This window comes from Clavelina lepadiformis, chromosome 2 (assembly GCF_947623445.1).
Source record: "Clavelina lepadiformis chromosome 2, kaClaLepa1.1, whole genome shotgun sequence".
Lineage (NCBI taxonomy): Eukaryota > Metazoa > Chordata > Ascidiacea > Aplousobranchia > Clavelinidae > Clavelina > Clavelina lepadiformis.
The window spans coordinates 26,296,894-26,313,852 of record NC_135241.1 but is presented as its reverse complement, the minus strand read 5'-3'; the positions used below and the strand labels follow the sequence as shown (position 1 = coordinate 26,313,852).

The 16,959-nt window shown below is 40.1% G+C and overlaps 2 protein-coding genes and 1 long non-coding RNA gene across 11 annotated transcripts; all 3 read right to left on the bottom strand.

The window, feature by feature from the left end:
* Window positions 1-1,615: 1,615 nt before the first annotated feature.
* On the bottom strand, window positions 1,616-4,565 carry LOC143447482 (uncharacterized). 7 transcript variants are annotated; one of them, XR_013114096.1, is made up of 6 exons: window positions 4,404-4,565; window positions 2,930-2,999; window positions 2,741-2,845; window positions 2,449-2,607; window positions 2,229-2,320; window positions 1,616-2,140 (listed from the first exon to the last, which is right to left on the bottom strand). It is a non-coding gene; the product is annotated as an uncharacterized LOC143447482 (long non-coding RNA). The 7 variants fall into 7 exon arrangements; XR_013114097.1 differs by lacking the exon at window positions 4,404-4,565 and adding an exon at window positions 3,736-4,364; XR_013114101.1 differs by lacking the exon at window positions 4,404-4,565 and adding an exon at window positions 3,071-4,330 and having other exon boundaries at window positions 1,623-2,140.
* A 529-nt stretch (window positions 4,566-5,094) lies between these two features.
* On the bottom strand, window positions 5,095-7,635 carry LOC143447476 (ADP-ribosylation factor 6-like). 3 transcript variants are annotated; one of them, XM_076947602.1, is made up of 3 exons: window positions 7,483-7,635; window positions 7,245-7,418; window positions 5,095-5,545 (listed from the first exon to the last, which is right to left on the bottom strand). In XM_076947602.1, the coding sequence occupies exons 1-3, from the start codon at window positions 7,562-7,564 to the stop codon at window positions 5,259-5,261; spliced, it is 543 nt and encodes a 180-aa protein (XP_076803717.1). In that variant the 5' UTR covers window positions 7,565-7,635; the 3' UTR covers window positions 5,095-5,258. The 3 variants fall into 3 exon arrangements, with proteins under 3 accessions (XP_076803717.1, XP_076803715.1, XP_076803716.1); XM_076947600.1 differs by lacking the exons at window positions 7,245-7,418; window positions 7,483-7,635 and adding exons at window positions 6,072-6,245; window positions 6,381-6,783; XM_076947601.1 differs by lacking the exon at window positions 5,095-5,545 and adding an exon at window positions 6,660-7,071.
* Window positions 7,636-8,978: 1,343 nt separating this feature from the next.
* LOC143447462 (uncharacterized) lies at window positions 8,979-12,265 on the bottom strand. Its single transcript, XM_076947577.1, has 6 exons — window positions 11,709-12,265; window positions 10,915-11,052; window positions 10,273-10,435; window positions 10,072-10,200; window positions 9,753-9,851; window positions 8,979-9,521 (listed from the first exon to the last, which is right to left on the bottom strand). The coding sequence occupies exons 1-6, from the start codon at window positions 11,958-11,960 to the stop codon at window positions 9,301-9,303; spliced, it is 1,002 nt and encodes a 333-aa protein (XP_076803692.1). The 5' UTR covers window positions 11,961-12,265; the 3' UTR covers window positions 8,979-9,300.
* Window positions 12,266-16,959: the final 4,694 nt, after the last annotated feature.

Sequence of the window (16,959 nt, the reverse complement as noted above, 5' to 3'; positions counted from 1 at the left end):
TTTTGGAATTTCATTGGCCAACACTGCATGTATTTTGTGTAGGTGTCACATACGACAAGAATATAACGGTTGTCGTTTCCTGTTTCGGGTAGACCGCTTAATACGTCGATTTCAACTTTCTGCATAGGTGTATTTTCCTCTGATGGAACTAATGGGGCAAGAACAATCCGCCTTGGTACTTTTCTTAAATCGCACAAGCAACACTCTTTGCAGTATGTTTCGACATCTTTGTGGCAAAATGGCCAGAAAAAACGCTCCTTTAACCTGGCAAATGTCCTTTTAACGCCCATATGTCCACCTCCGTGAATTAAATCGTGAACAGACTTCAACACATCATTCTTCATTGTTGAGGGCACCAGCAACTGAGCATAAACTTCTTCCAGAGAATTCTCGATTTTTTTTTGAATGATGGTTGGCGTTCCTGGCTCATCCACTGAAACAGTCTTTTCAACACTGGATCTTTTTGCTGCGCCTTAATAGTGTTTTCGGTTGACCATCCAGATGCTTCTTTTGCTTTTGGGATTCAGGCAAGCGTCTTGGCTGCTGGCGTATAGGGAGCGAGTCTCCAGTTTCGATTGAGTGTTCGACCAGTTCTGTTTGTCCAATATTGTACGGGTGCAGCGAAAATACATCACGATAGGAAGAGATTACGGAAAACAGCTTTTGGCGTTCAACTTCTGACAGTTCCAATTTGTCCAAACATAACTCATCGGGCAGTGCCGACAACTCATCGTTGGAAAACTTGTTCTCTATGCAAGTCCTGATCCATAGTTTGAACCTGGTAGATTTCCCATGGTGGATTGCTGTGACTTCCGTGTATGTCAGAAGCACGTCAAAAGTTTCTTGCACGTTGCCTGTGACAACGTCGAGCAATGTGACCATATTCCCCACAGTTAAAACACTGAAGTCTTCTTCTCTCTTCCCGAGGTTTTCTTGCTGTCTTCATTTCTTTTCGCAGCTGGAAAATTTCGTCCTGAAGTTTTTCGACAGTTCTTTTTAATTGGGATACGTCCTGGTGATCTCCTGTAACCGCTGCTACTTCTGACGTCATTATACGTGGTTCATGATGCGTCCGTTCTGCGTTTTCAATAATGTTCTTTGCTGTGGCGTAAAAATCCGGTTGTGCATTTTTAAAGTTATCGCGTAAGATTTGAGAGGCTTGTTGACGATCTCTCAGTCCTCGAACAAGTAGGTTGTACAGCACACTGCTGCGCATTTCATGCTGTTCGTCGTTTGTACAAGCCATTTTTCCCAATTGAGCTATAGATTCAAGAAAGTTTCTTACAGATTCGTCAAAACCTTGAGTTCGCTGAACGGGTTGTTGCATGGCATGCTTTTGTGAAGATAGTCCTAAAACCGTGTCTTTTGCTTTTTGAATGAGTTCGTCATAACTAAGCTCGTAGAGTTCTTTACGACCATCGGTCATTGAGAATCTCATGTCTTCCGGCAAGCTTTGTAGAAATGCATGTTTCTTCACCGCATCCGATGCTTTAACGCTGTCGCAGAAGGATTCGAATTCTTTGAGAAAAGACGAAAAACTATTGCCACGCTGGTAACGAGGCGGAGAGTAAAAAAATTCAACTTCAGTAAAACTTGATAAAATCTTCTGTGCCTCTAAGAGGTCGTGCCGTGCTCGCCAGTGTTACGTTTTGTTGTTCTCACTCTTAGAATTACAGGCACATGTTTTATTTTAAAAGCTGTTAGGTCAAGTTTTCGTTCACACAGCTCATTTCAGGAGCTCCAATACACAACTGTCAGTGCAACTACTTGTCGGACACACGTCGATAAAAAGACACATGTGCTTAATTAACCACGGAAACGCGCAATCGGCCGCAAGGGAGAAACGTAACAGATACAGGGTAAAAACAAGTGTAACAGAAACAACAGAAATCTTTTGCTGCCTTTGTATAATGAGGTAAGACACGGCTCGATGTTAATTCTCTATATCGCCGAACACTTCACAGTTCACATGCTTAACTTCCAAAGAATGTTCCTCATGTCCTGGGAATCCTATAATGAGCGTAAATGTTCAAGGAAGGTTCATTTCCATGTCACAACTGCTTGTGATCGGATTGAGAAGACGTGATTCAAAGTCACTGTCAGAAAAGATTGTGGTTGCCAATCGTGAGTTAATTATACCCTGTGGAGAAGGAAAAAAAAGATATAAACTTCAGGCAGGGATTTGTTACCTTGAGTTTGGTGAGGAAAAACGGCACTATATTACCTACATCGTGCGTGAGGAAAGAGTAGTCCAGTGTGATGGTGGGGAAGTGGGGATAGTAGAATATGATGGTCTTAGTTCCAAGATCGATCTCTGTAGCTATATATTTTTTACGAAAAAATCAGCCAATATTCCAAAACATCATAAAGACGTTAATAAGAAAACTGATTTCACGAAAGAAAACAAGTCTCAGCATAATACATAAATCATTAAATGGCGAAAACTACCGAAATGTATCCTTGACATGGAGATAATCACAACAAATGAGCTGGAGGAATTTCAGCCACAGTACAACTTGGAAGGTGAGGCTGGTAAACACTGGAAGGATTTATCGACGGCCGTTCTGGACAATATTGCTCAATCACTTATTGACCTTATACAGTTTTCTGTAGAAAATGCACAGTCAAAGATGTTTGCTTATCGCCACTATCTCTTTTTACAGTGTTCAATGACAAAATTAAAGATTTACGAGTACGACTTTACGAAGTTAAGTACACGGAGAAATATCTCAGTAGCAACCTTGCATCAAATCTCCTGGAGTTTGTTCGCAGCAGACTGTGTGTACAACAAGTGAGGAAGCGATGGGTAGACAGCTCTTTTATTTCCCATATCACTGTGGGCAACCTTTAAATAAAGTATTTTGAAAAGTATCAGTGTAGCTGTAACGTTTACCTTGTATGAGTGTTAGAAATAGAAGCCATAATTTACCTCACTCTGCACCTCTATCACTTGGACTACAATAGTGCTTCCAAGAAGTTGAATTTCCCAATCAAAACGTCTGTTAATGAAATTAAGAGCTGTTCACAATCACATACAGTTCACAAAATGTACGATAGTATAAGTGCATACCAGCACTGGGACGTCTTTGTATATAAGAAATTTATATGTACTTCTTCATGTAGCACAGCGATGCCGTCAGTTCACTAGATTTTTCCATGGCATGTGCAGCCTCTGCCAGTCCCATGTTTGTGCATTCTTAGATGTTATTCTAATGATGATGTATCTGGTTGGCTCCACATTCTTTTATGTTCACTTTGTTTGTTTGCATTTAAAGTGCACAGTATCATAATTGTTGTGCCTGTTTAGTATTTAGGCTTCACTATAAATACTACTTCTTAGTGTAACCATTGGTTTTGTTCAATGAGCATTACCTATTATCGAGGTATAATATGCCTATTGGGGAATGTCCTGATGAAAAAACCAAACGACCATGAAAGGGCTGCCTCAGGGGCATGGTTGGAAAATCCATCAACAGCAAATTATGATTTACACAAATAGATATATTGGTATGTTCAATTTCAGTGATAATAATTGGAGTGATAATAATTAATGTGAGAAAACTTAAATATAGTAAAAGCACAAATGAAATCACAAAACATATGAGACTTGCACAACAATAGAACATGCCTTCAATACCGACATATTGGAACTTAACCACATTAAAATGATAAATCCTCTTCTTGTATGTTTTAAAGGGCTGAGTTGACTTTTAAAACAGTAATTGCAATACTTACCGTATTGATTAACTTTCAAACAATTTTAACTTATCTAGAGAAAAGGATGTTTACACCAAGAAGTACTTAAACAAAACTTCCCATTTCTCTGTCATAAACTCAGTATTTTGTCAACCCTAAAACATATATGCAATTTGACAAATGCTTACTATTTACACTAAATAGGCCAATATAACATGTTAAGAATTCAGAGCCAAAAAACACTTGATAAGTAGGCTATTTCAACATCTTGGGCAGGTAAATGCATTTACTGAGTACATATAATACAATTACATGCACATTTATTTTGGAAATCAGTCAAATTACTACATCTATGCTTTTACTTAGGTTTGTAGACTGTTATCCATACAGTTGCTGACTTGATTATTGAGACAGTGCAAGTGCAACCTATTGCGATTTTGTTTTTTCAACTACATGCAACTTGTTATTAAGCTATAGCTAATGGGCTATGGTCTACAAAGAAGCTTCACTTCCAGACTTCTGCATTGCATCAACCTAATAGGCCTAAAATGTCAGAAGAACCTGACATTTTAGCCCATCAGCATTGAACAATTTTACCTTTTACCTAGGCCATGCAATTCATAATGCTAAATCAAAGAATTTTCTCATTAATACTAATAATAACGTTTGACTGCTGACATCGAAATACCGTAACCAAAAATACTTACATGCGATGTTAAAAACAGACAAGTCACGGCTAGGCATACCACATTAAAACCATTAGGCAGTTTACCATTAGCGCTTAAGAATAATTATTTAGTCTACTGTACATAGTTTATAAAAAAATAAACGGAAACCCTGCTGTCATTTTGGAAGCTATGATTCTGCTAGGATTCTGCCAGAATGACGGTGGTCTTCCTAGGCCTAGCTGGGTCTTGGTAAATTTTGCCGATGTCCGGACAGAAACATAGACATCTTTTGCTACTGATAGCATCATCTATTTACGTGATGTCAAAGTATGTGTTAGTGCTCAGTTGTGCTTTGGCTTCGTATCGTTTATTTTTTTGTGATAACCTTGCTCGTAAGTTATTTACCAGGATTCTTAATAATTCTTGAAACAAAATAACGTGGCATTGCAATTTTTATCTTTTTACTGAGGAACATATTTCTGTGCCTCAATCTCGGCTTTGATCTCGGTTTGCTGCATGAGACGTCTTTTTGTCGCTGTGAGAAAATAAAATTTATAAAGATATTTTTCACAATGCCTTTGTCCAGTAACCACTACATCGCCGAGAGGTTTCGAACCCAGATCGGGTCACTGCCAGTCACCTGTTCTCTCCACCTCCACCAACCGACCAAACAACGAAGTGTGACGTAAGGTCACGTGACTGTTTATGAAAACCTGAAGTTTTTATAAAATTCGACGTCATAAAGTTTGTAATAATACGCAATGTAAGAACAATAGAAATGTAAGTCTACAATGAACAGGCTGCTGCGCAAATCGCAATAAAAGAAGCAACCACTAGACAATTAAATTCACGACATAAAAAGTGCTTTGAAAGTTAACAAGTTTCGAAAGATCTTCACCGGCTTTGGTTGATCATTTCTGTTAAAATTTTTATTCCTTCGGACAGTCCTTGACCGGTGGTGGCGCTGCAGGGCTGTAGATGCCACTGATACCTGCACTTGACCTCTAGCAGCTTGTCGTTGATCCTTGATGACGCAATCGGGTCCGGTTTATCCTGTTTATTGGCGAAGATGAGGAAGGGGATCAGCTCCATGTCCGAGGTCCGATCGATCAGTTGGACCAGTTCGCTCAAACCATATTCAAAATACTCCTCATCAGAACAATCGATGACGTAGATAACTCCTGTCCATAGAAACATTTTAAATGTTTGGGCAAAGTGGCGAAACGTCATTAATTTTAAAAGCGCTCACGTGACACTGTGCTAATCGTCATAAGTAGCACTTATTCTTACGGAATTCTCGTGCAGATCTGATGATTTACAACGTTACTTGTGTTCTACTTCGTGTGTTTAACAATAAGCGTTGTGCTAAATTTTGGCCGTATTTAGTATATGCGACCCGGTTTTGATTACTTCCGAATTACGTCATTCGTACTACAGCGCTACTAAGCAGGGCGCAGAAAGACAAATATACCAGAGCAAACAATGAACACAGGAATGTGGGTTTGAGCACACAAAGGTTTGCGCTTGTTACCTCACAGACGCTCAATCACTGCTGGTATAAAACAAATACTGGAAACTGCTTCAGATGTAAAAAGCTGGCCACGCAAGCCAGGCTGCTTCGTAATCCAGTCGCCATGCTACGATACATCTTGCCTTCGACTTAATACAATTGTCATGCGGCTTCTATTGAATTCAAGTGAAACTTACCATGGGCAAAGTCGAAATACTGGGGCCACACTTTAGGCATTTTACTCCCCCCACCCACATCCCACAAACGAAGCGACTGGTTCTGAACAACCAAAGTTTCGACATTGAAACCAACAGTTGGGATGGTGTTTACCACCTGGTTGGAAACCAGCTTATACAGGATGGTTGTCTTGCCTGCATAAGAAACATTTAAATCAGACCATTTCATTTCAAGCTGCTTGTTAGAAATTCTAGGCTAAAGCTGACGCTAATTTAAAACTTAATACAGTATAGTTAGGCTTGCCAGTAGGCGTATATAGGAAGCTGTACCAGGTTGGTTGCATCCAAACATGATTACGTTCTTTGGTTTTATCTGGAAACATTCTGAAATATTAGACATTAGTTGTCCCATGATTATGACTTCACTAAGCAACCTCGCTTCAACCTGCTCACAACTCATCTGCCCATTAATCTGACGTCACGACTCACGAGATAAATATAGAGTAGGGAAACTCCCTGCTTTGGACAAGATTTTCTGACTAATTTGTGACGTAATTATTTCTTGGAAGTTTCAGCTTTACAAAGCAACTTAAAATGAAAGCATTAACGTTCTGTGTCGCCATAAAATCGTTTTTATTAGAAATCGTGATAAAAATTCAAAATATGAGAAACTCGTCAAGGTCGACTTTGGCTGCACAGTGAAGCACGAATCCGAACCATTTACCACAAGACCTTCACCGGTTTTGGTTGATCATTTCCGTTAAAATTTTTATTCCTTCGGACAGTCCTTGACCGGTGGTGGCGCTGCAGGGCTGTAGGTGCCACTGATACCTGCACTTGACCTCTAGCAGCTTGTCGTTGATCCTTGATGACGCAATCAGGTCCGGTTTATCCTGTTTATTGGCGAAGATGAGGAAAGGAATCAGCTCCATGTCCCAAGTCCGATCGATCAGTTGGACCAGTTCACTCAAACCATATTCAAAATACTCCTCATCAGAACAATCGATGACGTAGATAACTCCTGCCATTGACGTAATAATCAGATAAAAACAAACGCTTTTGCACAAACTAGAGTCTATGTTTTGGTCACATGACCAAACTAGCTAAAATAGTTTTAAACGACTTTGACTGATCACGTGACTAAATAACAAGTCAGGACGTCACGATTTCTGAGCTTGTGTGGCAAAGACTAACCATCAGCTTCGCGCACGTGATGAGGCCACAATTGTGGCATTTTACTTCCGCCACCGATGTCCCAGAAATGAAGCCACTGGTTTTCAAAAAACAAACTTTCACAATTAAATCCAACCGTGGGGATGACGTCATCTGGTCCATCAGCAACCAATTTATACAAGATGGTGGTTTTGCCTGCGTCAAACGAAAATTGCTGACTTTTCAATAATGAAGGAATTTGCTTCTAGTGCGGACTAACCTGGGCTCCCTCCTCCCAAAATCGTGATTGTTTTTGCTTCTGGTTGAAAGCAGCTTGAAATATTTGACGTGAGTTGACCCATAGCGCTGTCTTTATCGCTGTATCTGTTCACTGAAGTCTCTTTTTAACGAGCTCTGTTAACATGGAAATACCCATCTCCAGGCTGTTTGCCACGACTCAGTAAATACGAGGCACGATGACTAAAATTGTGACGTAATAGGAGGAAATGACGCGTGAAAGCCTCCGTCCTTTTAGCTCACAATGTTGCATGATTTGAAAGCAGGAATGTTCGCGACCCAGCTCAATTTATTTCCAGGAAAATCGGGCTCCAAGGTGCAGTGCTTCCCGCTTCCACTTCATTTGGACATTGGCAGCACTTCTGTCTGCTTCTTTGACGATGGGCCGCCATGGATGACGTACCCATGTCATGGACATCTTAAAAACAAAAACGGTTTTAAATCAAGCGATGCGTGACCAGTGTCCGATGCAGAAATCGACCACTAATCTTTAATCCGGTAGCTGGCAGCCATGAGCCTAAAAGGGCGATTGATTGCCATGCGGTAGTCATGGAAACATGCACGTGACAACTCAAATTGTAAATGATACGTGAAGGCGTTACTTCCATATTAGAATATAACGAGGTTTGTTGTTTGCGTTGGATGAACGCATTTACTACGGTCCGGGTTCAGGTTCATCAAATATTCGCTTCTCGCTCAAATGGCATCAACTACATGATCGCAGTTGTCAATATTCTTTTCATCCGGGTTGTCAGTGCCACGCCACGTCAGCACAAGGGGAAAGCGGTTTCAATTCAAAATTTCTATAGTTACAGTACAGGGAAATCCGCGACATGACTGCGCATTTCACTGTAAGAGGTCTAGGTTATTGTGTAATTATGACAACAGACATACGTCACAAGGTATGATTTACATTTAAGGTTAAGGTCACCTGCTTTCATCTTCCCGAGCCGCTTTTAACACGAGTGTTTTCATTGCTGAAAGAAGCTTCTCGATTATGACGTAATAGTGGTTATATTTTTTCAACAAAGACGGGCCTTTTAATTCCAGAATCATTTTACCTTCAACTTTCTTGGTAAGAAACGATCTTTGTCGCTTAACACGTGACCAGTCATCCATTATGATGTGTTTGAACAATGTTGACATTTATTACGTCACTGACATAGAATTGGACTTCCCAGAAATCGGTAAACCGAGATAATTTAGAGACAATGGGATAAAATTTTGTCGGTTAAATTTGTGATCGATAAAACACTTCTGAAATGACTGAAACTAAAAAAGTAACAGAGAAACCATCAGACAGACAATAAAAATTTGTGAAATTTTTGCATGTGTGGTATTTTTGCAATAAAACTATGTCACTTTGAGACGAGTTACAATTAATCGAAATATTGAAGCTTACCATTTATTATTCGATTAGATAAACACAAATAATCGTTATCGCGATAGTAAATATTATAGATGTCCTGAATAGGCGGAGACATTTTGTGTTTTTTATTAAATTAGTGGCAGATGAAGAAAGTACAAAATAAAGCGATCGTTTAAATAAAGCAACAACATATGAATTACTGAACAGTCGCACATTTTACTGCGCACAGAATATGATGATTGTCAAACATTTATTCAAAAACGCAAAAAAAAATAGAACTATAAAAACAAAAATAATACTGAAACTATGACGTCCATATTACGTGCAATCACGTGACGTGTAGGCAGTTAGGAATGACATAAGTTACGCTGCATGACGTCATAACTAGTACAAAATCTGCATTTTTAACACTGCTCAGATGGGGAGGGGCTGTCATACAAAAGAAACGTTTTCGAAATTTCGCTTATCCTGATTATGACGTCGTTGTTTGATCGCGAGGAGTTCGGCGACGAAGAAGAAGAAGATTGCGAGTCCGTTTATGACGTGGAGGAGTCCATTGTGGTTGAAATCATCCGGTAGAGGGCAGTGTATTAGGGGGTTGGGTCGATGCTTCCCGCATTGAGCGACAATCCCGAGCAAAAGTTGGACGACACCTGGCGGAAGGAATTTAATGAAAATAAACTAAAAACTTTTCCTCACAACGATTTGAATTTGGGTAATGATTAGGCTAAGTAAAGTGAACACAGAAATGAGGTCACCGTCGGTTGAACTTGCAAGAGGAGTTGGGGTGGGGGGTTAAGCCCTTCCACCGATGCGTAGCAACCGCGATCGTGTCGACAAAGCGCAGTTATTCGACTTTTACATAACAGTGAACTCTATCTCACCTCCAATGACGAAGAACGAGGGAGCGATGAAGTGGAAGAGCAGGTCCCACCTCCTCCTAACTCCTCCCGGATCCTGACTCACTTCCAGATTTTTCACCTCTATGACGTAAGAACAAGGTCATAGCGTGTTAAAGTGACACAACGAGCAAAATTTTATTAACTCAAAAATCTTTCGTGACCTCGAGTAACCCCTGTCTGGCCCAAACTTGGCGAGATTGTGAGGTGAAAGGTTAACGCTAGGAGTGTCACGAGCCTTTCTATTATGACGTCAAAGACAGCGCTTTGAATTGCGACGACACTGAATAGAACAGTTTCGAACCTGGTTGTAGGTCCGGGTTCGAGTCGATGTCGTTGGACAACTCGGTGCAGGGGGTGGAAGACCCGTCGTGGGCGACCTTGAACCTGACACAGACGACCACAAGGGCAGAGACGATCTCCAGGAAGGCGCCTGACGATTATATGAAGTATTTTCAATGATATGAACTACACGCCGGTGTCGTCACACTCGCAAGACTCTTACAAAAGAATACGAGTCCGAACGTCACAGTCAGCGACCACGGGTTGTCGCGGTCGAACATCACGTACAAGCTGTACCCGCCGATTCCCACGCTTATGACGCAAGCGATGACGTAATAAAGGATGATTCCGGTAAGAGAAAATCGAAGAACATCTTCCGATGAAAGCTGGAAAAGTAACGCGATACGTCATAGCTACGTCACAATGACATACCACGTGATGCGTTTATGAGCTGGAAAACTGTCAAGTTTAAGAATGTGTTTATGACATCACACGTCCGCGACAACTAATTCGCAGGAAACAGTTCACAGCAAAGGTTCGTGCCCGAATGGGCCTCAAGCTCTTTTGTTGACTTTTCATCACAATGGGGTTCAATTGTTAATTACTTCCTATTGCCAATGACGTCATAATAAAGTAGCAATCAAATTTTCGATTGTCCGATCACAAAGATTCTTTTGTTAGGGTGGCGTGTCAATATAATTAATAAGGTCGGTTTATTTTGGTTTCCAATTATCAGGGGTTGAAATCGGTGTCAGTTATCAGACAAATTTGAATTAGGGTTCAGCATCTGTGACATCACAAAGCAAATTGGCGCTTAAACTGACAGCGGTGTTGTTACAACGCGCTGACGTCACCAGTTACTCACCAGTTGTTGGATAAGGACAAAAAACGCGAAGGACACAAAAGCTGAGAGAGTGGCGGCAACACGCCACACTACCAGCCACGCCATATCTTCCGTCCAAACTGGCGCGAGGATGAAAGTCTTATTGTTGTAAGGCTCCACCTGAAATTAGGAGAAATGAAATTATTATTCCCACAAATGTCCACCATAAGACACTTTTGGCGTTTCAATACAAATTAAGGTTTGCGTCATTTCTCTTAACTGCACTACAATCTCTACGCAACAATACATATTAATATCGTCATAATGGACCGATTGCTTGACGTAATCCGCCTGAATACGATCAATCCCGTGGGAAAATGCAGGTATTTGAATAAAACCGCAAAACAAGCACGTTTTCCGCTTCTAATCTATCACATCATAATTAGCCTTTCCACGTTCGGAATTAATAACAGCTGGGAGTGTGTGACGTACACTAACAACTTCCGGTTACACGCAAATGCGTGAGCTACGTTGGATGCGGAAACAACATATTTTTAGCCAGACTCTAAATGTCATTGTTGTATTCATGCGTCACAAAGCATGGGATCACGCAGCCTATAATTTGCAACAATATCGAGTAAAAATTCCCTTAGATGCCAATTATATCAAACTTTTAATTAAACCCGCGCAAACAAGTATTTCCACGCGTCATGCAGGTTTAAAATTTTAAGCCAAATTTTCTCGAAGAAAACATGAAACTTTATCAACGTCCATCATCTTTAAAGACGATGTTTTTCATACGCGACCATCGCCCGAAGCCTGATCTGAGTGAATACCTTTTGCAGGAACTGATGAACCAATCCGCCGAGCAAAGCTCCCAGACCGACGCTTATTATGACGACAATAACCGCGATTGTTGAGACAGAGACATCCCGGATTTTACTTTCAGATCGCGCAGACTTGGCAAGAAGCAGAGACAAATACGTGGCCAGCACAGCGCAGAAGGCGAACAGAACATAATCCGATATATAAGTTCCGGGCGAGTCGTCAACACCACGGTGGTACAACAAACTACGCTGTGGATACATCTCACCTATTCAGAGAACCTGTGAAATATTAAACAAAGTGTTGCCACGTTTCTCCGGAAATCAGTGTTCAAAGCAATTTTTCACTTTCGCTCGTAACATAACTCGATATGCAACTTGACTCTAATTTGCGATGTAAATCTTTAAGCTAACTTCGATGTCATCAGACTTAACTTTTCACCTATCTTTGACAAGCAGTGACCCACTTAGAGCAAATTTCAAACCAACTCCTTTCCACAATAAACAACAAGCGCTTTGTTGCAACTGGATAATTTCAGAAATGCCATTTTCAGAATTTCTTAGGCTACGCAGCAAGCCCTTTAATTTGGCTAATCCCTGTGCTGTGATACAACAAATACCATTGTGACGTATAGATCCAACTTAAATAATGTAGCAAATTCTTACTTGCTTTAATTGATTCGCTGAAAATCTCTTTGTAATAAACAGCTGACGCAAAAATAACAGAAAAAAGCGACTGATTGTGACGACATAATTAATAGGTTTTTATTTGCTGTCGACTGCGCTTGATTAGCGGGTAAGATTAGAAAAGCGTCGTACGGTAATAAAAACGTCACAAACAGTCGCTTTATTGACTTTGAACTGACCAGGTTAAAATGATTAACGACCAATTCGCGTTCTAGCTCCAATTAGCTCAGCTTACTCACACACAAAAGCTCTTCATGTCGACAAATTCCTCTCCTGCCTTGAAATAACAGCCCTACCCTGGGTGAGCCCGACCCGTCTGACAGCTATGAGTCGCTTTCGCATAAAAAGCAAGTCGTTCCGCCTCATTGCACACAAGGTAGGGAAGTAAATTGAAGGTGAATGTGACGTCAAATGTTACGTAAACGCGAGGTTATTAACATTTAAAGTAACAATTACTTCATTTCACGAGCAGCAAAACCAGCTACAAAATAAAAATTTCAAAATATATGGAAACAATCGTTTGAATTGTAGGTTGGTTTGATTCCACATAAACTGCTTTATGACGTATTGTAACTATTAAACGTAACACTTTAAGCGCTTTGTTGTGACGAAAATAGCTCCCTTAGTATCTTAGATAAAACTCTATGTCAACATTGTACAAGAAAATCAGGCATTTGAAAGCAACAAGGCCTCTAGAACAATTTCATTTGTCAAACACAGCAATGATCTCACAGATGAGGTCATTCTTGTGTCATAAGTTAATCTGTTGCTCATAAACTTTAATATTTATTTATGAGATAAAACTGACGTCTTCAATTGAGAGTTAGTGGAATGCGAATCAGCTTAAAAGGTCAATCATGGCGACCAACTTGTTCGAATCAACCCTAAGGCGCTCTCCGCTGCTGTGAAAACAAATTCTCAACATTTTTGCAAAAACCTTTCATCCGTTTTGAAATAAATAAAATTTTACGCAATAACATTCAAGTGTGACAACAGCGTCGCCACCAATATGGCGGTGTCGGCCACGACGCAAGAATTCTTTTCAAGACCATCCGCAACTTTGATTCTGTCCTTCTTGCTGTCTCCCCTATTCAAAACTGACTTTATTTCTGTCATAATAGATCGATATTGTGACGTAGAAACTGCATTATGACATATATCTGATGAGAATCTGCATGAAAGGAAGTTAAGACGAGGCCGACATGTTAATCATAGTGACGTCATTTTGCAAGCTTGATCAGGTGATTTGGTTTGATGAAAATTATCTTCACCGAGATGGCTGGCCTGCTTACCACTGGTTAATAATTAGCTGATCTATCACAATTAGTATTATGACGTGAGAATGGGCACGTCCACACTCCCAACCTTCTCTTTTTTCGTTTATTCGCTCACAATGTGCAAAATAGTGCCAGTTGTTAGTATTTAATACAAGAGGGGATTCCCACCACTCCACCAGCTGTTCCAATGTAGGAATCGTCCACCGGAACTTTCCCATGAAAGAAACATGTCAACAACTCTCTTTCATTTCACGAACCCCCAGTTCAAGAAACTCGCCTTCATTCTTATTACGTCAAAAAGCTTTTATTTGATAGAGTTCGCAGTTAAATTTCCCGGCAAGCTTGTGTTTTATTTCGGCGACGAACATTTATGAGGTATACCAGCGTCATAGTAGGCTGTGCACACGTCATAACGCTACAATGGCAAAATGTTTCATTCAATCACGTTCTCTTTTTGAGCTTTCTGGGCGTGTGACGCCGCCTGAGTGGCTGCCAGCTCAAACTGGCACTCCGTGAGTTTTGGGCTAAAGAACACGCATGCACTAATAAGCACATGCACTAATGAGCACATGCACTAATGAGCGCTACAAATGGCCATCAGCGCTTTGATCGCTTTTAACCTGGTGCTGTGGCGCTCCAGACCTGTGGATTGCTCTTCTCTTGCAATCGATCAATAGCGGTTCCGTCACGTGAATCGCGGTTTACGATGTCGAAGTTGTTAACTTGGACGATTTTGGCCCAAAAGTTTACTTCACTTGTTTCCGTTGAGAAAAAAATGCTTTGGTGTGACCACAAGCGGCGGCATGCATGAGCAAAAGAATTTGGCGCAATGACCTTAGTTGAACCAGAATTTCATCAAATGTCTTCATAAATTCAAGTCGTACTTCGGCGCTCAATCATCGTTTAATTTCATTTCAAGCATCATAAAGCTCTTTATGACGATGCCAGAATTGCTTGGCTCATCGTAATTCGCTGAAATTGCTTCTCAGTAGACTATGGGAGGGATTACAACAATCCTGTGATCTCATCCTTTCTATAAATAAATAATCCTTTGATCTCATCCTTTCTATAAATAAACATTTTGACCATTTTTGCTCAAGCTCAAATCTGATTGGTCGAGACCAGCTGTGATCTGGCAAACAATGTTAATTATATTAGGACGTCACAATTGATGAAAGTTATCCGCCTTCCAAACAATAAACACAAAATGAAGGGCCCAGGTGTGGATGGTGGATCATTTGACCCTGAACCGCACTTCAAGTCACCTGCACCAGGTGGAAAGACTTAAGCTCCGATTAGAAATATTAACCAATTATGACTGAACATAACCTGACGTAGATGTGAATGACGTTTCAGAAGGTACTAATGACGTGGTTAGCAGTATGCAAAGTGACCAAGATTAGTTGGAAAGTAGTGACGGATTCTTTTTGTGTATAATACAAACTTTGTTATGACGGAATAAAGGGTGAGGATTTTATGGATTTAAAATGCGCTGAAAACAATTGTACTTATGACTTAAATAGTTTGTTAATAATCTGTTAATTAACAAAATTAACGTCTGGCGTTCTTTTATTTATGTGTTCTCTTGCTATTATTACCTCACAATGCCCATTTCCATTCTATCTGTAAATGCTACATACCAGCGTCGACTCGCGTGAAATCATTCATAGGCCTTCATAGTCCAGTTAGGTGATTACGTCATAATTACCTTTGTTTGGATTTGAAAAGAACGCCGGTAGGAATTTTCTCATTTTTTCTTGGTGGTTACAGAAACTTGCCAAACCAAAACATGGAATTTTGCCTCAAAACACGAAACGTCGTCGCATTTATATCTTGATATTAAACATGAAAGCTATTTAAACCGTATTAAGCATTTCCGCATCAAAAGAGCGACGTTTTGGCTGAAAATTTGTGGATTCTTTACTGACAACTTAAGTTTCGCGGTTGGTTATAATTCTACAGCTACATACGAGACAGCAGCGTGACGTGTTATTTGGATGGCATGTGGTTCATTTAACCAGAAAATGCGTCCATATATGGTCGAAGTTCTATGCATAAAAATGCTGTAACTCGTATCATTCAAATACACATCCTTGATGTTACGTAAAAGGCAGATGTTTAACCCAGGTTGGTGGTTCCTGTCAAACCTGGCTCCTTCCGAACCGCCACGTCAGCGTCACACTTGAGTGCTGTCGGGAACTTATATTTATAAACTGCGCACAAAATAGACGTCGATTTTAAGTTAAATCCTAGAAGAGAAAAGATCGCTATAAAAGCACGGAGTAGAAAACACAAACGGAACCGATCAATTAATAAACGATGCAAAATAAATGCGTAAACTCCACATAAAAAGTTCCCAGCCCCAACAAGTGTAGAGCGGTCTCATTTGCTCCACCAACAACATGATATTGTTTTGATCTTCTGAAACCGACAATTAGCCGCCGCATTTTAATATCAACATAGCATAAAGGTACTGATTGGTGGAAATATCAATACAGGTATTTCAATAGGTTTTGATATTTCTGCAAATCCGAGTTTGCTGATTTTCAACTTAATAAAATAACTGGTGACGAACAAAGGAGCAATGCATATGACCTTGTTGCTGAGTTAAAGAAATATGTCTTTTGCAAAATTACTAAAAAAGTTCGCAGCCATGTCTGTATTATCCATCAGTTAGTTTGCTTGAGATACATTATATTAGGAATAATATGTATATAACTGTTCTCTGCAATTGAGTTTATTTTGCTGCTTGCCTGATTCTAACAGAAACTGAAGATGCCTTTTTAAGGCGAAATATTTATTTTTGAATCAAGAACTTTCTAACAAAGCTTCGCGATTTGAGTCGAATTTTTACATCAATGCGCATGATTCAGTTTTGAATTGATCAAATAGACCAATAAAACTGTAGGTAACGGTTATTCAAGATATCGCTCCTAAATATAGAGGTATTGCGCCACAAAGCGAGAACGCTATACCAATGATTGCCTCGTTAGATGGCGCTGTAACTATACAAGTAAGTAGGTGACGCAACCCGATCCTAAAGGTAGAAATTGAAGAAGAATCACAAATGGAATGACAATCAGCGCTGCGGGCATTCCACATCAACACGACCACATAAATATCGAACTCGCTTTAATGAAAGTTTAATTTGCAACAAGAGGGCGCTTTGAGGCAACAAGCTGAGTAAAAATTTCAAGCTTATGATCGATCAAGGTCAGGTGATATCATCTACAAAGATATGTGTTTGTTAATGAACTTTGAAATCAGGTTCATCCAACTTCCCGCCATTATTCTGTCAC